Source organism: Salmo salar, chromosome ssa09, assembly GCF_905237065.1.
Source record: "Salmo salar chromosome ssa09, Ssal_v3.1, whole genome shotgun sequence".
Classification (NCBI taxonomy): domain Eukaryota; kingdom Metazoa; phylum Chordata; class Actinopteri; order Salmoniformes; family Salmonidae; genus Salmo; species Salmo salar.
In genome coordinates, this window is record NC_059450.1 from 69,205,517 (window position 1) to 69,229,111 (window position 23,595).

The 23,595-nt window shown below is 42.2% G+C and overlaps 2 protein-coding genes across 4 annotated transcripts in view; one reads left to right on the forward strand and one right to left on the reverse strand.

Moving 5' to 3' along the window:
- ugl (ureidoglycolate lyase) overlaps positions 1–23,595 on the reverse strand; it is a 46,487-nt gene that overhangs the window by 15,745 nt on the left and 7,147 nt on the right. For 2 of the 3 annotated variants that reach the window (XM_045723906.1, XM_045723905.1), the window contains exons 10-14: positions 23,375–23,482; positions 23,087–23,280; positions 21,936–22,014; positions 20,841–20,916; positions 13,536–13,648 (exon numbers count right to left, since the gene is read on the reverse strand). In XM_045723906.1, the coding sequence (XP_045579862.1) occupies positions 13,536–13,648; positions 20,841–20,916; positions 21,936–22,014; positions 23,087–23,280; positions 23,375–23,482 (570 nt within the window). The remainder of the gene's footprint in view (positions 1–13,535; positions 13,649–20,840; positions 20,917–21,935; positions 22,015–23,086; positions 23,281–23,374; positions 23,483–23,595) is intronic. The other variant, XM_045723907.1, reaches the window with a different exon arrangement.
- LOC106611775 (short coiled-coil protein B) lies at positions 5,303–9,068 on the forward strand. Its single transcript, XM_014212334.2, has 4 exons — positions 5,303–5,445; positions 7,503–7,574; positions 7,682–7,762; positions 7,850–9,068. Exons 2-4 carry the CDS (start codon positions 7,556–7,558, stop codon positions 7,990–7,992), a joined length of 243 nt encoding a protein of 80 aa, XP_014067809.1. The 5' UTR covers positions 5,303–5,445; positions 7,503–7,555; the 3' UTR covers positions 7,993–9,068.

Here is a 23,595-nt window from a genome sequence, read left to right on the forward strand (position 1 = left end):
TTGGAGTTCAATATTTCTTAGGTGTAAATGTATATGTTTGATATGTGTATTGAAGTAATAAGTCAGGGATTTATGAGACTTAAATACACTAAAGAAAAACAAAAGAAAGAAAAAGATGATTTGCACTTAAGAGAATGTTGAATAAGATAATTGAGAGAACCTTTGAAAGAGAAGCTATGTTCTCCTGTTTCATCATTTATCCTGTGTTACAGGAACTATTATCTACTGCACCAGTCCCAAAACTGGGACCTGTAACACACGCAGTGCCGCCTCCCATCTGCTGTGTACCAGAGTAGCTGGCGGGGGCAACCGGTAGACAGTGTCCTTCGCCCCCACCTGTTGCGGTCACTGTTTTCCAGCAGTTCTCTTAACGACGGTGAGGGCAGGTGTTATGCAGGCATGAGCGAAGGACACTGTGTGCTAGCTAGCTAGTCATAGGAGGACTCCGGTACACAGTAGGTGAGGGCGACACTGTGTGCTAGTGTATGGGGATGTGTGAAACTTACTCTTCAGCCTGAAGTGTTCCCACTTGCACCAGTGAATAGCTAGCTTTTCGCGTGGCAAGATTTTTGAAAATGGGGTGAGTTCATGCAGGAACCAATGGGGATGGTTGAGGGTGGGGGCGTGCATATCAGATTAAGACGTTGCTTCCGATATTCCCTTAAAACAACGTTAAGCTACTGTATCAGCACACTAACTATAAATAAAAATCTATTTTCTAAAAGTAACAATTGTGTGATAAAGAGTTGGCCTATGGTTGAAGTCTCACTAATTCTGTATGGCACACGACAAAATTTAAAGCACGTCAACAATTGTTGAATGCGTATTGACGCACGTGACTTCTTTGCGTTACAATCCAATTTAATACTTTATTTAAAAACACAGCATTTGAATTCATGGTGTCGTCCAGCGGGCCATTCTTGTGTCGCTACTGCTGCCTCACTCGCCCGAAGAGTGGGCTTCCATAACAACTAACAACTGTGGGCGCGTTTTAGAAACTCGGCTCTGGGTTATTCATAATACAGGAACATACTTGTGGACAATAGGTGTAATTTGACTTTCCCTAAGGAAGTTATGCAAACCAACCTGGAGTTATTAACAAAATCATGACTACAGAAATACCCCTCCTGCTGGCTGCTGTGACTTTGTTTTCTGCCTTACAAATGGGTAAACAAACTACCTTCAGGCCTTCATGAGTGAGACTTAGCGTTATCAAGAGGTGAAAGAAACGCACACCTATTTAGGCGAGGTGCTGGCTAGCGGAGTGGAACACTTCTGTCTTCATCAGGGTAAGATGAAGATAGCTTGTCTGTCGAAACGTTGGACATACATATTTTAGCATTTGAGCTCCTAGAGTGTGCGGATCGCCTTTCTTTTTTCAAGTGAGACTTAGCATTGCCATATGGCAGACTACACGGATATCTATGACAATGCTTATGGGAACAGAACCATGTACCCTTGTGTAAATATAATGTTGAGTTCATAAGATTGAAGTGTTGTTGGCACATGTTCCTCAGGATACCTGGCGAGAGGGGTGTGGCTGGCGAGAATGACACACGAGGTCATGCCGCCCATTTGTCACTGGACCACCAGAGTTTGAGAGAACATTCCGGGCACAGTAAGAACTCTAAAATTATTAGTTTAAAAAAATATATGGATAAGGAATAAAAGTAACAAGTTATTAAAGAGCAGCAGTAAAATTACAATAGCGAGACTATACAGGTGGGTACCGGTACAGAGTCAATGTGCGGGGGCACCGGTTAGTTGAGATAATATGTACATGTAGGTAGAGTTATTAAAGTGACTATGAATAGGTGATAACAACAGAGAGTAGCAGTGGTGTAAAAGAGGGGGGGGGGGCGCAATGCAAATAGTCTGGGTAGCCATTTGATTGGGTGTTAAGGAGTCTCATGGCTTGGGGGGTAGAAGATGTTTAGAAGCCTCTTGGACCTAGACTTGGCGCTCCGGTACCGCATGCCGTGCGGTAGCATAGAGAAGTCTATGACTAGGGTGGCATGAGTCTTTGACAATTTTTAGGGCCTTCCTCTGACACCGCCTGGCATAGAGGTCCTGGATGGCAGGAAGCTTGGCCCCATTGATGTACCGAGCCGTTCGCAGTACCCTCTGTAGTGCCTTGCGGTCAGAGGCCGAGCAGTTGCAATACCAGGCAGTGATGCAACCAGTCAGGATGCTCTCGATGGTGCAGCTGTAGAACCTTTTGAGGATCTGAGGACCCATGCCAAGTCTCCTGAGGGGGAATAGGTTTTGTCGTGCCCTCTTCACAACTGTCTTGGTGTGCTTGGACCATGTTAGTTTGTTGGTGATGTGGACACCAAGGAACTTGAAGCTCTCAACCTGCTTCACTGCGGCCCCGTCGATGAGAATGGGGGGCATGCTTGGTCCTCTTTTTCCTGTAGTCCACAATCATCTCCTTTGTCTTGATCACGTTGAGGGAGAGGTTGTTGTCCTGGCACCACACGGCCAGGTCTCTGACCTCCTCCCTATAGGCTGTCTCGTCGTTGTCGGTGATCAGGCCTACCACTGTTGTGTCATTGCCAAACTTAATGATGGTGTTGGAGTCATGCCTGGCAGTGCAGTCATAAGTGAACAGGGAGTACAGGAGGGGACTGAGCACACACCCCTGAGGGGCCCCTGTGTTGAGGATCAGCGTGGCAGATGTGTGTGTGCTCAGATGTGTGTGTGTGCCCTTAACACCTGGTGGCGGCCCGTCAGGAAGTCCAGGATCCAGTTGCAGAGGGAGGTGTTTAGTCCCAGGGTCCTTAGCTTATTGATGAGCTTTGAGGGCACTATGGTGTTGAACACTGAGCTGTAGTCAATGAATAGCATTCTTACATAGGTGTTCCTTTTGTCCAGGTGGGAAAGGGCAGTGTGGAGTGCAATAGAGACTGCATCATCTGTGGATCTGTTGGGGCGGTATGCAAATTGGAGTGGGTCTAGGGTTTCTGGGATAATTGTGTTGATGTGAGCCATGACCAGCCTTTCAAAGCACTTCATGGCTACAGATGTGAGTGCTATGGGTCGGTAGTCATTTAGGCAGGTTACCTTGGTGTTCTTGGGGACAGGCACTATGGTGGTCTGCTTAAAACATGCTGGTATTACAGACTCGGACAGGGAGAGGTTGAAAATGTCAGTGAAGACACTTGCCAGTTGGTCAGCGCAAGCTCGCAGTACACGTCCTGGTAATCGGTCTGGCCCTGCGGCCTTGTGAATGTTGACCTGTTTAAAGGTCTTACTCACATCGGCTGCGGAGAGCGTGATCACACAGTCTTCCGGATTAGCTGGTGCTGTCATGCATGTTTCTGTGTTATTTGCCTCGAAGCGAGCATAGAAGTAGTTTAGCTCGTCTGGTAGGCTCGTGTCACTGGGCAGCTCTCGGCTGTGCTTCTCTTTGTAATCTGTAATGGTTTGCAAGCCCTGCCACATCCGACGAGCATCAGAGCCGGTGTAGTACAATTTGATCTTAGTCCTGTATTGAAGCTTTGCCTGTTTGATGGTTCGTCGGAGGGCATAGCGGGATTTCTTAGAAGTTTCCGGGTTATTGTCCCGCTCCTAGAAAGTGGCAGCTCCTAGCTTTTAGCTCAGTGCGGATGTTGCCTGTAATCCATGGTGTCTGGTTTGGGTATGTACGTACTGTCACTGTGGGGACGACGTCATCAATACACTTGATTGCAATTCAATGCAATTCAATTTATAACATTTTTGACATGCGTTTTTCTGGATTTTTTTGTTGTTATTCTGTCTCTCACTGTTCAAATAAACCTACCATTAAAATTATAGACTGATCATTTCTTTGTCAGTGGACAAACGTACAAAATCAGCAGGGGATCAAATACTTTTTTCCCTCACTGTAGAAGCCTTAAGACACGGATCAGTGAAGAACGCAGCAATATACGGACAGGTGAGACAAAAAATCCGGTTTCTGCTCATTTTGCACAAGCTGGACATCCTATTAGTTCTCTGAGATACATTGGAATAGAAATGGTCAAGATGTCACGGAGGGGACATTGAGAGAGAACTTCTTCAAAGGGAATCATCCTGGATCCACAGGCTGAACACTGTCTCTTGGCCTTAATGAGGAGTTTGACTTGAAACTGTTTTTATGTCAAAATGTATTTAGAATATTCAATTAGGATTTGTTTTTTATGTATATTCCTGTAAATATGGATCACATTCCCTGTGTATGATAATATATTTTGATACACTGAATTGTGGTATTGTGAAACTGTTATACATTGTTTACCTGTTGTTTCAGGAAGTGATGTAACTGAGTACTGCCACTATATATAGGACCTTCCACCCCGACCTGGGATATGGATGCCTGATGAAGACCTTAGGGTCGAAACGTTATTATAAATAAATATAACCTAGGAGCATGAGCTACAGTGTGCAGCGTTTTCCTTTCTGTTTTCCATGAGTTTGTCTACAACTCCAGCACCTGTGGAAGGTACCTGGATGTGCGTATGTTCTTCAGCTTTTGTCCTCTCATAATTATCCATACCCGAGCCATCTCAACCCTGGTACCTCCCAGTAAACAAACACCAACTCATGCTATGGAATGCGGTCTTTAGGTTTTATCACCAAAGGCCTGGTAAATCCACTGTCAGCATTAAGCCCCAGAGGCCCAACTCAGGAGACAACACACATATGAGTGTTCTAAGAACCCTATTCTATGCCATAAAACAACCATTTGATGCAATAACAGTATTCTATCATAATTTTGCTCTCACAGGTGACAGCTAGACGACGCCTGTCCAGCGTTCTCCAATGAGGTTGCAGAGCGGGCCCAACAGCTCAGTGGACACAGCAGAGAGAGAGCAATGACATGGTGCACATATCTGCTCAAATGTGACGTAGTAGGCAATTTTCAGAACTATTGGCTAAAAAGTATACAAAAGTACTGGAGAATCTGTAATGAATAGCTACATTAACTTACTCTGCTTGTCTGTGCTGAGAAGCATCCATAGTCTCCATTCTCCAAATGGTTTCTATGATGCAAAAGCATTAGGAATAAATATGGAGAAAATGCTATGGTGGTTGCATTTCTGTTTTGTGGTATACCCCTGTGCAACTCCAAAATAAAATAGAAATCTTAAAAAAAGCTTTTGACCACGCTTTTACTTGTCTTAAAACTGTCTACAACAAAATGCGATGTCATTGACCAGCTGCAACATTGTTTCAAAGGAGCTCGCAATAATGTCCACAATCAATGTCATAAATACGTTAGTATCTCCTGTAGGTAAATTATGGCTCTGGATACAATAATCAGTCTTACACCCCTCTAGCGGACACACGAGGAACATCTCACGAAGAGGCGCTTGACACCTAAATTACCTTGAACAGCTGCTGGCAGGATTGCTGACATTTTTTCTGACGTTTTCCCATTTCAGCACAACATTGCATATTTGTTTTTTTTTGTCTTTGAGGGTAAGTCATTTTAATATTATCTGTCAATTTCGACTTGTGTTGTTTTAATGTCTTTGTAGAAAGTATTGTTCTGGGTAGCAAATAAGACAGGCCGGTCAGGGTTTGTTTCGCCAGCTGGCCTCTGTCGGCATAGCTAGCAAGATTAGCTAAACAGTCTGCTAATTTAGGTGCAAATTTTTTGGCCTGGACACTGGTAGAATAACATAATTTATAACATTACCGGTGGCTACCCGATTCGTAAGTCAACGTGTATAACAATAATGTTAGATTTTGGGTGGACAAGTGTTTCTAGGTTGTGATTACGGGCAGACCATTTTTATTTTTAGCTAACGTTAGCTAGCTAGCTGGTTAAATTACATAGCATGCTAAATCTATGCTCAACTAGGGTTAGAGTGATAATCTTGTCAACCAGTGTATCTGTAAAAAAAAAAGATTACGATTTAAACAAAGCAGAACCCCGCCACTGTTTTATTAAAAAGCTGAACTTGGTCTGGAGAAATGTAACCACTCATATTCAGACGGAGCTATGCAAGGAATGATCAGATTAAGTACTGACCATCCAAGAATGAATGGGTATAGCTATATCATTAATTTTAGAAGTCCAAAAACTGATGTAGCAATTCCAGATTGCTCCTTTTTAAAGTAGCTGAAATGAAATATAGCCAAAAACTAACTTATTCACAATGGAAGTGTACCACTTGGCTGCAAATTGAATGGAGCAGTCTACTGGTAGACTTAACAAATGTAAGTCTACCAGTAGAGACCGTTGCATTGATTGTATTGAATAATTTACAGCAAGTCAGTCGTAAAACTGTTAATCAGTCCACACAGTCAGACGCTACGTCACAAACCTCTACTTTTCTTAACAAAATCTAAATGCAACATGTATAGTTTGGTTTCATGAGCTGAAATAAAAGAGCTCAAATGTTCCAAACGCACAAATTTGTTTACATCCCTGTTAGTGAGCATTTCTCCTCTGCCAAGATAATCCATCCACCTGACAGGTGTGGCATATCAAGAAGCTGATTATACAGCATGATCATTACACAGGTGCACCTTGTGCTGGGTACAATAAAAGGCCACTCTAAAATGTCCAGTTTTGTCACACAACACAATGCCACAGGTTTTGAGGGAGTGTGCAATTTGCATTGCTGACTACAGGAATGTCCACCAGAGCTGTTGCCAGAGAATTGAATGTTAATTTCTCTACCATAAACCGCCTTTAACGTTGTTTTAGAGAATTTGGCACTATGTCCAACCGCCATTGCAACCGCAGACCTGCGTGTATGGCATTGTGAGGGGTTTGCTCATGTCAACGTTGTGAACAGAGTGCCCCATGTTGGGGGTGGCGTTATTATGGTATGGGCAAGCATAAGCCATGGCCAAAAAATGCAATTGTGTTTGATGTAAAATTTGAATGCACAGAGATGCGTGACGAGATCCTGAGGGCCATTGTCGTGCCATTGATCTGCCGCCATCACCTCATGTTTCAGCATGATAATGCACGGCCCCATGTTTCAACGATCTGTACACAATTCCTGAAAGCTGAAAATGTCAGTTATTTCATGGCCTGCATACTCAGACATGTCACCCATTGAGCATGTTTGGGATGCTCTGGATCGACGTGTACGACAGCGTGTTCCAGTTCCCGCCAATATCCAGCAACTTCGCACGACCAATGAAGAGGAGTGGGATAACTTTCCACAGGCTACAATCAATAGCCTGATCAACTCTATTTTAAGGGGGTGTGTTGTACTGCATGAAGCAAATGGTAGTCACACCAGATACTGACTGGTTTTCTGATCCACGCCCCTACCTTGTTTTTAAGGTACCTGTGACCAACAGATGCATATCTGTATTCCCAGTCATGTGAAATCCATAGATTAGGGCCTAATGAATTTATTTCAATTGACTGATTTCCTTATGAACTGTAAAATCTTTGAAATCATTGCGTTTTTATATTTTTGTTCAGTATACATAAGAGTTGAACAGGTCAGTCAGGGGCCATTGACCCTTGCCTAAAATCCTATTCCTTCAAAATGTTTGTCCCCTTCCAGTGACCCTGTAAGTCGCAGCCCTGCATTCCAAAAAGGAAGACGAGTACTTCGCCATGAGCTCCGACGGGGATGGTAAGAGCCTAAGGCTTGCTTCACATACTTCTGTGAAATGTGCGATGTCAACAGCATTTGTTTCCTGTGGACATGTTTGTAATAGAAATGCGTTGTGTGTGTTGTAGGTGAAATGGAGAATCAGGCTGAGCTGGAAGAAAAGACTAGGCTTATAAACCAGGTGTTGGAGCTTCAGCACACTCTAGAAGGTGAGACAGCTGGATGTTTGCAGACAGATGAAAGCAGCGGTTAATAATGTTAGTTGTTGCAATTCCTTAAATCATTGTTGTTGTCAGACCTGTCGTCGCGTGTGGACGCGGTGAAGGAGGAGAACCTGAAGTTGAAGTCTGAGAACCAGGTTCTGGGTCAGTACATCGAGAACCTTATGTCTGCCTCCAGCGTGTTCCAGACCACTGACACCAAGAGCAAACGAAAATAATGGACCAGACAAGAACTGCCACTGCCCTCCTAAACCAACCCCCCTCTACCTTCAGCCCTCCTAACCCAAATACCACCCAATAACCCCCCTGAACTACAGCTGGTAGAGTTTGCCTTTGTCGTCATGACATCCATAGCCCTAGACCCTCCCCTCACTTCGCCACCTTTAAGATTTCTACAGTGAAACTCAATTGTTTACCTTGGGTTACTTTTTAACTTTTCTATTTATGTTACAGTGTTATTGCCATTTGTTACACAGTTGTTGTATCCGACTTTATGTTATTTCTGGGTGTATATGTTTCTTTTACTACACATAACCTCGCCTGGAGGAAGAGACAAGGGAACCCCGTCATTTCAGATTGCCTAGTAGTCTACATAGGCTTGCAAAATTACGGTAACTTTCCCAAAAGTCTCAGGTTTTCCAGAAATCCCAGGTAGAGGATTCCCAGATTTCCTGCTTATCCACTTCTAATTGCAGGAATCTTCCGACCAGGATTTCTGGAAAACCGAGGGAATTTGGAGAAAGTTACTGGAATTATGCAACCCTAAGGGCTCTATTCAATCCGCATCGCGGAAGTTCATCTTAACAGCGTGATTCAAATTTAAAGGCAATGTTCCTGCTTTAGCAGAGACCTCATTCATGGTAAACGCTGCATATGTCGGCTCAATTGGAAATGACCTTTACATTTCTATCGCAGAATCTGTAATGCTTCAGCTTTACAGCTTGAATAGAGCCCTAAGGTCATCATGTTTTAATATTGTATGCTTTAATATTGTTTATCATATTATTAGACTATGCTTTTAGGTCTAGGCTCAATTGCAATGATGATTATCTCCACTGGCTAAGTTTTCATCAAACACAAAGATGTTAAAACAGAGTTCAGCCCTTGTATTTTCTAAAATCAATTGTCATTAAATAAACAATTTGGGGCATGTGCATCAATGGTAGAGAAAGTTGATTCGTTGCATTTGTCAGTCGGTGGAAGTCACCCTAAACCTTGCTGTGTAGCCGTTGTGTACATTTGACCATTATGTTCTTTTTAAATGCATTTGTTTTAATAAAAGTGTTTGATTTCCCTTTGAGTGTATGTGGTGGTGTAGTCTCCACATAGTCCTCTCTAAACCACATCTCCAGCTTCCACATGGGCTCTAAGGGTGCCCGGAAAGACAAATGAGGCACAGCCAAGTTTGAGTTTTGGCGTTCTGCATCTCACTGAGGTCATGCTGTAAATGTATCTGTTGACATGTCGAGGCATTATGCTGTATGTCCACAGCTAACACAAGGCTCAGTGTCTCAACAATCAGGAACATGTTCTTATAGTTAATATTCTATTTCAAAATCTGTCATGTGCTGCTGGGGCCTGTGGTAGCCTGATTTTCAGTTGACATACCAATCCCTAGATTGTTTGAACTTAAATGTATTGACCACAACGATCAAATTTATTTCTAAAGCCCTTTTTACGTCAGCCGATGTCACAAAGTGCTATACAGAAACCCAGCCTAAAACCCCAAACAGCAAGCAATGCAGATGTAGAAGCATGGTGGCTAGGAAAAACTCCCTAGGAAGAAACCTAGAGTGGAACCAGGCTCTGAGGGGTGGCCAGTCCTCTTCTGGCTGTGCCGGGTGGAGAGTATAACAGTACATGGCCAAGATGTTCAAACGCTCATAGATGACCAGCAGGGTCAAATAATAATCACAGCTGTTATAGAGAGTGCAACAGGTCAGCTCCTCAGGAGTAAATGCCAGTTGGCTTTTCATAGCAGATCATTCAGAGTTAGAGACAGCAGGTGCGGTAGAGAGAGAGGGTCGAAAACAGCAGGCCCGGGACAAGGTGGCACGTCAATCCATTGAATTAGAAACTGAATTTCTCTGGGAGATTCTCAATTAGACCAAAGTCTGTCCTCACCTCACCTTAAGGTGGACGGAGTTTACTTCTCTCCTCGATTGCCTCTCCCGGCCTAGGATACACAAATGTATTCTCCCGGCGGCTAACGAAGTGTTTTAATATCCGGAGGTGAGGATTGATGCAAAACCCCATATTCTCCATAGAAGTGATTGTTGATTTGACCCAGCTGCAAGACTTGTGCAGTAGTAGTGCCCCCTGCTGGGGAACATTAGCTGTGACTGTCTGCAAGTCAAAGTAAACTTGAGACCAAACTTGGGGAGAAATTGAGCTAACAATACTACTTACTCATCAACTATAATATCTGTAGATATTGTAAAGTCAGACAATTATAGTCTAGTTTGTAGAGTAGAGAGAACCTGTATTTTCTACTTATGAAATATGGAACACATCATATACAGTGGGGCAAAAAAGTATTTAGTCAGCCACCAATTGTGCAAGTTCTCCCACTAAAAGATGAGAGGCCTGTAATTTTCATCATAGGTACACTTCAACTATGACAGACAGAATGAGAAAAAAAAAACAGAAAATCACATTGTAGGATTTTTAATGAATTTATTTGCAAATTACAGTGGAAAATAAGTATTTGGTCAATAACAAAAGTTTCTCAATACTTTGTTATATACCCTTTGTTGGCAATGACACAGGTGAAACGTTTTCTGTAAGTCTTCACAAGGTTTTCACACACACTGTTGCTGGTATTTTGGCCCATTCCTCCATGCAGATCTCCTCTAGAGCAGTGATGTTTTGGGGCTGTCGCTGGGCAACACGGACTTTCAACTCCCTCCAAAGATTTTCTATGGGGTTGAGATCTGGAGACTGGCTAGGCCACTCCAGGACCTTGAAATGCTTCTTACGAAGCCACTCCTTCGTTGCCCGGGCGGTGTGTTTGGGATCATTGTCATGCTGAAAGACCCAGCCACATTTCATCTTCAATGCCCTTGCTGATGGAAGGTTTTCACTCAAAATCTCACGATACATGGCCCCATTCATTATTTCCTTTACACGGATCAGTCGTCCTGGTCCCTTTGCAGAAAAACAGCCCCAAAGCATGATGTTTCCACCCCCATGCTTCACAGTTGGTATGGTGTTCTTTGGATGCAACTCAGCATTCTTTGTCCTCCAAACACGATGAATTGGGTTTTTACCAAAAAGTTCTATTTTGGTTTCATCTGACCATATGACATTCTCCCAATCCTCTTCTGGATCATCCAAATGCTCTCTAGCAAACTTCAGACAGGCCTGGACATGTACTGGCTTAAGCAGGGGGACACGTCTGGCACTGCAGGATTTGAGTCCCTGGCGGCGTAGTGTGTTACTGATGGTAGGCTTTGTTACTTTGGTCCCAGGTCTCTGCAGGTCATTCACTAGGTCCCCCCGTGTGGTTCTGGGATTTTTGCTCACCGTTCTTGTGATCATTTTGACCCCACGGGGTGAGAGCTTGCGTGGAGCCCCAGATTGAGGGAGATTATCAGTGGTCTTGTATGTCTTCCATTTCCTAATAATTGCTCCCACAGTTGATTTCTTCAAACCAAGCTGCTTACCTATTGCAGATTCAGTCTTCCCAGCCTGGTGCAGGTCTACAATTTTGTTTCTGGTGTCCTTTGACAGCTCTTTGGTCTTGGCCATAGTGGAGTTTGGAGTGTGACTGTTTGAGGTTGTGGACAGGTGTCTTTTATACTGATAACAAGTTCAAACAGGTGCCATTAATACAGGTAACGAGTGGAGGACAAAGGAGCCTCTTAAAGAAGAAGTTACAGGTCTGCGAGAGCCAGAAATCTTGCTTGTTTGTAGGTGACCAAATACTTATTTTCCACCATAATTTGCAAATAAATTCATTAAAAATCCTACAATGTGATTTTCTGGATTTCTTTTCCTCATTTTGTCTGTCATAGTTGAAGTGTACCTATGATGAAAATTACAGACCTCTCTCATCTTTTTAAGTTGGAGAACTTGCACAATTGGTGGCTGACTAAATACTTTTTTGCCCCACTGTAGATACTTATCACAGGAGATTGGTGGCACCTTAATTGGGGAGGACGGGCTCGTGGTAATGACTGGAGCGGAGTTGATGGAATTGTATCCAATACATCAAACATGGTTTCCATGTGTTTAATGCCAGTCCATTTACTCTGTTCCAGCCATTATTATGAGCCATCCTCCCCTCCATTGCTACTTATACGTTAAAGGTTGGAAAAAATCAAGAGAATTTGTCAAGCAGTTAAATTGCTATCCACAATCAAGAATGCCTTCATGTTCTTTCTTTATATACAGCACATAGTACCTACATGTGGAGTGACTGATCCCCATTAAAACTATCAGAGTTGCAGTTCAGTGCCAGGGAAATGCACCTATGGCAAAATACCAACTTGTGGAATGAACCTGATCAACAGTATTTTGGCCCGAGACATGAACTCACACACACTTGCGCAAACAATGTAACTAACCCTCAATAATATAGCCATACAATCATTGCATCAGTCCATATCCTTTTCTCACACACCACACACACACACACAAACAAACACATTGCACTCATTACTAGCGGAGGTATCAATCAAATCATCTCTCGCTGAATTGTCATTGTTATACTCTAACATAGCCCTGTACACGTTAAATCATGTTTTCCCTCTACAGAACGTAGACTAAAGCCGCATCTGAAAGCTGGTGTCCAGTATAAAGTCTTCCACAAACGTGGAAATGCTCAAATTGATTGACAAACTCATTTAGGAACACACAAACTGAAACTGTCTCTTCCAGATTCACATTATAGTCATAGGTTGAAAAAGTATCCGAAGGGCGAAGAAAACATCCACAGTGTGTGTGTGTACTTCCATTCAGTAGCAGGTGAGACGGTAAGAGAAACTGCATTGACTATCCATGTCCAATAGAGGTCGTTGTTGGTCCAGGTATGGAGTGTAACAGGCAGAGCGTGCCCTCAGGTTTCTCCTGTTTCTTCCCGTCATCAAAGTTTAATAAATATCTGACAGACAGGGACAAACATGAGCATTAACCAAACCTTAGCTGCTGTAATCCTACACAGAAACACACTCTCTAATGCCCCCCATAATCAGTCAAGAGTAATTAACACAATGCTTGGCATATATTGCTGTTTTCTCTTTCTGTAATACACATGATTTCCAGTGTTCTATTTGTAACACTCATTTGTGCAGGGGTTGATGGTCACCACACTTGTAACTGAATGTTAGGGATTGTTCTCATATCGTTTGATCGTGATTGACACCAGAGCTACTGAAGGTACCAAGACACACTCATGGTTATTGTAAATAAGTTCACAGAGTTCCCTCTAAGTTAAGAGAGGGAACTCTGTAGGAATGTGAATTAGGGCTCTGTTCAATAGAAATGTAAAGGTAATTTCCTATTGAGCTGACATTTGCAGAGTTTACTATGAATGCAGTCTTCCCTAACGCGGGAATGTTGCCTTTAAATTTCAATCACACCATTAATGCTGAACTTCTGCGATACGGACTAAAGAGAGCCCTTGTCATTCTCGTGAAACAAATCTTTCAGGACACAGCACCTACAAGCTGTTTGGACACACCTTTAAATCTAGAGAATCATTGACTAACTAATAAAACACTAAATTCCTGTCACTTCCTCATTCGCGCACACAGCTCACCTCACTGAGCAGAACCCACACGTTAGAGTCGCTGTGTACCAGCAGACGTAAAGCAGAGATGGGCTGCATCTGTGCGTCTATCTGTCCCTCAGCCATCCCATCCACAAAGGAACCTACAAACAAGACAAACATTCAATAACATATTAGTAACCTGAATGTAGCATTATTCTGAAAACCCCTGGCAGAATATACAGTCTATTATAACAGTAATCGACTCTATAACCAGTCATGTACAAAACATCCCACAGTGGGATATAACCTTTTAACAATTGGAGTTTCATATGAGACTATTGTCTATGAGGAAGTCTGTTGGTTATGTATGAATGGATTGGACTCTGACATCAATGGAAGGCTTCAAGGTGTGTCTGATCCTTTGTTCTCCTCTGCTGTGTTGGTACTGTAATTTCTCTCTCTCTCTCTCTCTCTCTCTCTCTCTTTCTCTCTCCCCTTCTCACTGGTTTCCACTAGTTACCACAGCCACAAAATTGTCTATATCATAAAAAGTCATATTTTTGGTCTTAATTTAAGGTTAGGGTTAGGCATATGGTTAGCGGTGTGGTTAAGTTTAATTCACATTTTAAGAAGATAAATTGAAGATATATGTGGGGTTTATGACTTTGTGGCAATTATTGACGACCCTTCTCACTTACAGCAGTGATCCACTATACGGCTAGCACGCTAGCTTCGCCCTCATGTCGGTGTTAGCAAGCAGGTTAGGTAGTGCTTGGTATCAACAGCCAATCCAGTAGGGGCTGGAAACTATATAGTGAGCTTTGATTGGTCAACAGCAATGCAACATCGCGGAGTACGCAACAAAAGTTCCACTTTCCTCAACTTTGGTCCCCACCTTGTTCACGCTCCATCGCCCATGTTTGCGTCATCCAACGGTCCCCGCCCACTTCGCCTCCCTTCATTGAAAACGAATGGGACTCCGTTGTTTCATCGCCCCCCAACGTGCTAGATGGATTTCTGCCATTAAGGGGAGCATTGACTTTACATTTCAATCCCGCTTTAAAAGCTCAATGCGGATTGAATAGGGCCCTTGTACCATATCAGTACTATACAACTTCAGTTTTTACAGGAAAAGGCGGAGTTGGGACATCAGGACACAGTAGCTTGTTTAAACATACCCTGGACACAAGATAGTACCAAGCAAGTGAAGGTTATTTTGACTGAGTGCATTTCGCAAGTGGCAAGTTTGCATCAACTTCACTAAAACCACTGCAAAGGTTTTCGCCTGCAAACTTTGGTTTCGAATCGCGTTGTTTAGGTATGTCTAAGTAGTGATATGTTGGGAGAGTTGTCTTTCTGAAGAGGATGTTATTATTATTTTTTTCTCCCTTTTTGAAGTCACCAAGAGAATCAGTCATTAATCCCAGTCCTACTGCTGTTGCCGCCCTAGGTCTAGTATTTCCAAGACTACTTCTCACTCTCGGTCTCCTTGTAACTCTATATCCGTCTCCCTTAGCTTTCCCTCCTTCTGGCTCTTCAACAATTGGGTCTTATATCAGGTGTGTACCAGCTAATTAATATAGAGTCGATGTCCACAACCCCTGTGTAAATGTAACTACCGGTAGTATAATAATAAAAATCCCTGTCATAATCCATCTGTTTAAACTGACAATCGGTCTTCTCACAAACGAATGTGACCCCCAACATCAAAAGGTGAGACTCATGAATACATACAGTGCCTTTAGAAAGTTTTCAGACCCCTTGACTTTTTCCACATTTTGTTACATTACAGCCTTATTCTAAAATTGATTAATAAATAAAAATAAAAATCCTTGTCAATCTACACACAATACCCCATCATGACAAAGCAAAAACAGGTTTTTAGAAATGTTTTCAAATGTATTAAAAATACCTAAGTATTCAGACCCTTTGCTACGAGACTCGAAATTGAGCTCAGGTGCATCCTGTTTCCATTGATCATCCTTGAGATGTTTCTACAACTTGATTGGAGTCCACCTGCGGTAAATTCAATTGTTTGGACCTGATTTGGAAAGGCACACACATGTCTATGTAAGGTCCCACAGTTGACAGTGCATGTCAGAGCAAAAACCAAGCCATGAGGTTGAAGGAATTGTGCGTGACAGGATTGTGTCGGGGGACAGATCTGGAGAAGGGTACCAAAACAATTCTGGAGCATTGAAGGTCTTCAAGAACACAGTGGCCTCCATCATTCTTAAATGGAAGAAGTTTGGAACCACCAAGACTCTTCCTAGAGCTGCCCCCCAGCCAAACTGAGCAATCAGGGGAGAAGGGCCTCGGTCCGGGAGGTGACCAAGAACCCGATGGTCACTCTGACAGAGCTCTAGAGTTCCTCTGTGGAGATGGGAGAACCACCATCTCTGCAGCACTCCACCAATCAGGCCTTTATGGTAGAGTGGCCAGACGGAAGCCACTCAGTAAAAGCCACATGACAGCCCGCTTGGAGTTTGCCAAAAGGCATCTAAAGGACTGAGAAACAAGATTCTCTGGTTGGATGAAACCAAGATTGAACTCTTTGGCCTGAATGCCAAGCGTCACGTATGGAGGAAACCTGGCACCATTTTTGTCATTATAGGGTATTGTGTGTAGCTTGGTGAGGGGGGGAAAAACAATTTCATACATTTTAGAATAAGGCTGTGACGTAACAAGTCAAGGGGTCTGAATACTTACCCAATGCACTGTATATGGTCAGTGTTTTACTCTATGACCCCCACAAGCTTCACAGGCTTTGTCTGTGTCAACTTCTGTCTGTAGCGTCCTAAAAGGTTGGCCTACAAACTAATATGATCTCGCCATCGAAATCTGAGATTCTCACAAACATGTACATGTCAGTTGTTTTGCTCTACGACGCCGACAAGCCTCACAAGACGGAAGGTAACCCGATAGCAGTTTAAAAAAAGTGAATGATAGTACATATGGAAGTACTCTAGTGCCCAAAAAAAGGGGTTAAATATGGGTCAATTTCGGGGGGGATAATATCCTGGGCTTTCTCAGATCTCTTAGATATAGGCCAGACACTTCAATATAGGCCAGACACTTATATATATATATATATATATATATATATATATATTACACACTACCATTAAAGTTTGGGGTCACTTAGAAATGTCCTTGTTTTTGAAAGAAAAGCAACATTTTTGTTCATTAAAATAACAGCAAATTGATCAAAAATACAGTGTCGACATTGTTAATGTTGTAAATGACTATTGTAGCTGGAAACGGCTGAAACATCACTCCTGTGTTCCAATGGCACATTGTGTTAGCTAATCCAAGTTTATAATTTTAAAAGGCTAATTGATCATTAGAAAACCCTTTTGCAATTATGTTAGCACAGCTGAAAACTGTTGTTCTGATAAAAGAAGCAATAAAACTGGCCTTCTTTAAACTAGTTGAGTATCATGAGCATCAGCATTTCTGGGTTCCATTACAGGCTCAAAATGGCCAGAAACAAAGTACTCGTCAGTCTATTCTTGTTCTGAGAAATGAAGGCTATTCCATGCGAGAAATTGCCAAGAAATGGAAGATCTCGTAAAACGCTGTGTACTACTCCCTTCACAGAACAGCGCAAACTGGCTCTAACCAGAATAGAAAGTGGAGTGGGAAGCCCCGGTGCACAACTGAGCAAGAGGACAAGTACATTATAGTGTCTAGTTTGAGAAACAGACGCCTTACAAGTCCTCAACTAGCAGCAAAGAAAAAGCCATATCTCTGGCCAGTGTCTGTTCTTTTGCCCATCTTAATCTTTTATTTTTATTGGCCAGTCTGAGATATGTTTTTTTCTTTGCTACTCTGCCTAGAAGGCCAGCATCCCGGAGTCGCCTCTTCGCTGTTGACGTTGACACTGGTGTTTTGCGGTCATATTAGTTTGTAGGTCAAACTGTTAGGACGCTACAGACAGATGTTGACATATTGGCAATACCGACTTCAAACGAGGCCCGTGAGGCTTGTGAGTAAAACACTGAACATATAAAAATCTGCCGTTTCCAGCTAGAATAATTTACAATATTAACAATGTCTACACTGTATTTCTGATCAATTTGATGTTATTTTAAATGGACAAAAAAAAAGATTTTCATTCAAAAACAAGGACATTTAATCAAATAGCTAAATTAAAGAGATGTATTCAATCCACTAATACTAAACATGTGCATTTAAACATCTCTATTTTTAGGATTTTGATCTTGAATATAGTTTATTAGAGGTATGAGTAGCACTATCTTGAATTGCCATAGTAATGACTGATGCCAATGCATCATTGGCAGGGTTGAGCAAATTGTGAGTTTTGCCTTGGGGACTGAAAGTGAATGCTGCCAACAGGAGTTGCCTTGCCTCCACTGGACCTGAAAGGTTTCTCACAACTTTGACAGCTAAGGTAAGAAACTGTATACAATTTGTTTTGATGTTGGTAATTATAATATTTCAATTTTAGAGTATTTATTCCGATTGATAAGATGAGTCCTGTAAAATTAACTTCTGATAACAAGCCGAGTAGACAGTCAGCTAGCTGCCTAGCCTACATAATTTATCACTTCCCTTGTTTTGTCTTTTTAATGTTTTCTTTGATAGCTGTACATAAAATGCTCATATGGACAATTTGAATTACATTTGTCATTAGGCATTATTCAGAGTTAAATGAACTGGCTAGTGATTTGCCAGCCAGAGAGGTCTGCTGCAGGATTGCTATTTTACCAGTAAAATCTCATTAGGTGTCGGTTTATCTGTGATATGTCATACGATTCCAAAAAATAGTAGCTAAGCCTGCTGGCTGTTGAATACAGTAAGTCATGTAGCCTAAGCCTGAAGCCTAACCCTAAATGAAAATAGCTACAGTTGAAGTCGTAAGTTTACATACACCTTAGCCAAATACATTTAAACTCAGTTTTTCAAGTTTCCTGACATTTAATCCTAGTAAAAATTCCCTGTCTTAGGTCAGTTTGGATCACCACTTCATTTAAAGAATGTGAAATGCCAGAATAATAGTAGAGAGAATGATTTATTTCAGCTTTTATTTCTTTCATCACATTCCCAGTGGGTCAGAAGTTTACATACACTCAATTAGTATTTGGTAGCATTGCCTTTAAATTGTTTAACTTGGGTCAAACATTTCGGGTAGCCTTCCACAAGCTTCCCACAATAGGTTGGGTGAATTTTGGCCCATTCCTCCTGACAGAGCTGGTGTAACTGAGTCAGGTTTGTAGGCCACCTTGCTCGCAAGCGCTTTTTCAGTTCTGCCCACAAATTTCTATAGGTTGAGGTCAGGGCTTTGTGATGGCCACTCCAATACCTTGACTTTGTTGTCCTTAAGCCATTTTGCCACAACTTTGGAAGTATGCTTGGGGTCAATGTCCATTTGGAAGACCCATTTGCGACCAAGTTTTAACTTCCTGACTGATGTCTTGAGATGTTGCTTCAATATATCCACATAATTTTCATTCCTCGTGATGTCATCTATTTTGTGAAGTGCACCAGTCCCTCCTGCAGCAAAGCACCCGCACAACATGATGCTGCCACCCCCGTGCTTCATGGTTGGGATGGTGTTCTTCAGCTTGCAAGCCTCCCCCTTTTTCCTCCAAACATAACAATGGTCATTATGGCCAAACAGTTCTATTTCTGTTTCATCAGACCAGAGGACATTTCGACCAAAAGTATGATCTTTGTCCCCATGTGCATTTGCAAACCGTAGTCTGGCTTTTTTATGGCGGTTTTGGAGCAGTGGCTTCCTCCTTGCTGAGTGGCCTTTCAGGTTATGTCGATATAAGACTCGTTTGACTGCGGATATAGATACGTTTGTACCTATTTCCTCCATCATCTTCACAAGGTGCTTTGCTGTTGTTCTGGGATTGATTTGCACTTTTCGCCTCAAAGCACATTCATCTCTAGGAGACAGAACGCATCTCCTTCCTGAGCGCTATGACGGCTGCGTGGTCCCATGGTGTTTATACTTGCGTACTATTGTTTGTACAGATGAACTATGTACCTTCAGGCGTTTGGACATTTTTGTGACTTTGCTACTTACAGGCATACATTAGCATATTATTTCAGTTATGGACTATCAAATATGAAACGGTTACCTTTTTTTGAATGTATTATTGTGATGTACTATTAGCGCTATGTACCTCTCTCATTCTTTCTCCTCACCTGCCATCCCCTCTTCTACCTATCCCTTACCTCTCCCTCGTCTCTCTCGCTCTCTCCATAAATCTTATTATTTCAGTTATGGACTAAGTGAACTTCAATGTACTGGAAGACTACTCTATAATATGCTTTAATATTATCATATTTATTTTATTCCAGTTGAATTTGGAAAACAATATCCCTGAGATTGTTGTATAATGTTTTGGTTATGATAGCGATGCAATTTGCACCTTGTTTTCAGGTTTGAATGAGACAATGTATTCCCCTAACCGTATTCTTTTAATAAAGTTGTTTTATTGATAATATATTACTTGTGTATGTCTTTCCTTATCATATGTAAGAATAAATGCAATTTGTAATATGTTTCGGTGAATATATGTGTTTAATATGCTATCCAGATAAGTGTCTGATCACAGAAGATCCATAGAATTCTAGAAAAATACCACTGTTCACTAAAACAGCTGTATCTCAATCACAGTAAAAGGTATTACTATTCCAATTTTCAACCCTTATAAAATAAGGCTCAATATGCTCTAAATCTTTCTCGTTCTTCATTAGGAAGATGTGTAAATGACAGATGTTTCTTGATTGATGTGGTGCTATTGTATATCATATCATTTGAAAGGGCTATTTCTCAGCTTTCAAAATTTGTATCATGTTTTTGACACCAGCAAAGTATGTTCATTAATGTACACAGAGGTTATGGTCTCAGTAAATTCAGGCCTTCAAAAACTCAACTATCGATGATGCAATAATGCCAATATAGCGATTTACAGTTACAATTAGCTGGATTTCTAAAGCCTAGTGTTTCCATTCTCCTTTGAGGTGATTTATGATTCGGCAAAGCTTAGTCATTCCTTATCTCTCTATTTGCACCTCAATCACAGAAGGCATTATGAGGGTCAAAGGTACAGTTATACAGACAACCAACCCCCACCACATAGACACTACCAGGGTAGAGTCCGATAGCTATTCTAGTTATTGTATTTCTATGATTCCGAATAATCCAGATACAGAACAACACCTTGATGGAGGTGTGCCTGCTCGTCTTACCCTGACAAGTGTTTGTGTCTATAAGGCCAGAGATGACAGAGAAACCACTAGCAATAAAAGGAGATCAGAGTTTTTCCCGACCACATCACCTGACCAGGAATAAGAATATTAAAAGTCATGTACCAATCACTATGAAGCCTCCGTAAGATCCTTCGTATTGAGGAGACTGGCCACCCACCAGTCTGTCTCTCACCGAGCTCTGGAGAGGAAAAATACATGTTAAACTGTGTTACAATGGACCTATGTCTTCACTGTCTCAGATCGCATTCAGCAAACCTGTATAACGCAAAATCTATGTCCACATTCATTGCACTATGACGATGGTTCTGCTCCACAGAACTATACAAATAGAGCTATATTTGAATAGTTCTACGAAACACAACCATAAGATAACTGAAGTTCTATGGAGTACAGTCATTCAAATTAGTATAATTTAAAATAGCCACACAACCACGATATGATCAGAAGTCTATGGAACACTTCCGCTATAACACTAGAACTAGAATGGGAATGTTTAAGATACATAACGTTCAAATTCATTTAAGAGTAATTAACACAATGCTTAGCATATTTATATGATTTCCCATCTGCAATACACACGATTTCCAGTGTTCTATTTGTGAGACTCACAAGTCACCAGACTAGTTACGGAATGTTGGGGATTGTGCTCATATCGTTTGATAGTGATTGACGTTAGAGCTACCGAAGGTACCAAGACACACTGACGATTATATTGATGACATTATGAACACTGTGTGATTCTTTCATTTTTACTTTGTATAAGACTGTAGCGGAGTATGGACAGGAGTGAAAGTATCATATTTTGTGTTGATTTATCTCAAACACACACACACACACACACACACACACACACACACACACACACACACACACACACACACACACACACACACACACACACACACACACACACACACACACACACACACACACACAGGCCAGCAGCGTGTTAGCAGATAGCATGTGGTGGTTGGTGTTTCCTGTTATCTTGTTACTTAGTCCCCAGGACCTGACACCTGAGAGTCACATCAGTCTCTTAGACCAGCTCCATGACACTGCAGTCACCAGAGATCTCACTCACTCACTCACTCACTCACTCACTCACTCACTCACTCACTCACTCACTCACTCACTCACTCACTCACTCACTCACTCACTCACTCACTCTGCAGTTAGTATGACTTCCATGGCACTCACATCACTAGGGAGCACCTCCACGGTGGTGTTATAAAACTTGTCTCCGTTGATCTCAATGTTTCCACTGCGAAACAGGTACCTTGAGAGACAAGATTGGATGATAGGAGTCATTACCTACTGTAGAATTGCAACAGTTGGGCTGACTGGTCAAAATAGAATATACCTCTGTCATATATCCCTCTCATGCCATAAATGACCACGATCAACAAGTGTCAACTCACTCAATACCTAGAATGTATTTGCTCATAACTCGTAATTGCCTTTAACTCCATTCTAGTTGCTTTGAGACGTTCCCTGTGTGTCTAATGATAGTGTAGGATTAAATCAAATAACATTTTATTGATCGCATACACATATTTAGCAGATGTTATTGCGGGTGTAGCAAACTGCTTGCATCAGGGCATTTCAAACAGGACCTATTGGAGTCCATTGTGAGAGGGAGTGTGACAAGTGGAAGACAAAGTCCTGTTCCACAACCTTTATACAGGCAAGCACACAGATGGAACTGGAGTCAGCGTCGGGAAGGCCATTTTTTAAATGTGACCTGTGGTTGAAGTTCAAATAAAAGTGTGTGTGTGTGTGTGTGTGTGTGTGTGTGTGTGTGTGTGTGTGTGTGTGTGTGTGTGTGTGTGTGTGTGTGTGTGTGTGTGTGTGTGTGTGTGTGTGTGAGAGATGAAACAGCTAGCTTACTAGTCTTTAGTTGATTTGAATTTGTTCTGCTGCAGACAGTTGAACTACACGTGCCCCTATCCTGTCCCTGACCGTGACACGACACATGCTAGCAACTCCAAAGTCATTTATCGTATTCATTTCCAAAGCAGTTTGTTACATTTAAAGCTACAATAGAGAAACAAGTCTGAAAATAAAAAAGTTATTAATGAAAGAAAATACCACCAATCTTTAAGGGTTCTTTTTTCACAAGAGGACAAAGGGCTACCGATATCTGTTCACGAGCCTGGTGTTCACGTTCACGTGCCTGGTGTTCACGTTCCCGTGCCTGGTGTTCACGTTCACGTGCCTGGTGTTCACGTTCACGTGCCTGGTGTTCACGTTCCCGTGCCTGGTGTTCACGTTCCCGTGCCTGGTGTTCACGTTCACATGCCTGGTGTAGGCTACTGTGTGGGTGTGTGCGTGTGTGTGTGTCCACTGACCCGGTGACAGTGCGTGGCTGCGCGAAGCTGAGCAGGATGAAGTCTTCAGCGGTAGGGGTCAGGCCCCAGAAGAAGTCCTGGCCCTCATAGGCCCTCTCCAGAGTGTGCTGCTGGTAGTGCTTCAGACTACTGCTCAGCTCTGCAGGAGGGTTACTGTGGGCAGCAAACAGTGGCACCTTCCCAAAGTCCTTATCCTGCTCAAACACAATGGAGAGAGAGAGACATTTTAATTATAACTGCCACTAACTGAGTTTATCTTGCACAAACACACCAGAGAGATAATCTTACTTTCAGTTTCTGTACTTTCCCAGGCAGAGAGGAGTGAAGGCCTACATGTTGAAACAGAGAGGGTTTATATCTCGGCTTTAGCAGGCCCTTCTGCAGGTTGCAGTCTTTCTGGACAGGACAAAACAAGATGAAAAGCCCATCAACTCTCCATCAAATAAAGGAATTGTTCACTCACAAACTCAGGTTTGTCAGACGCGTGGACTCTACATTAGATCATCGTT

Excerpts from the sequence above, each read along its gene's own strand:
- LOC106611775 (XM_014212334.2), top strand. Across the intron at positions 7,763-7,849 it reads GCTTCAGCACACTCTAGAAG|ACCTGTCGTCGCGTGTGGAC; the intron begins GTGAGACAGCTG and ends TGTTGTTGTCAG.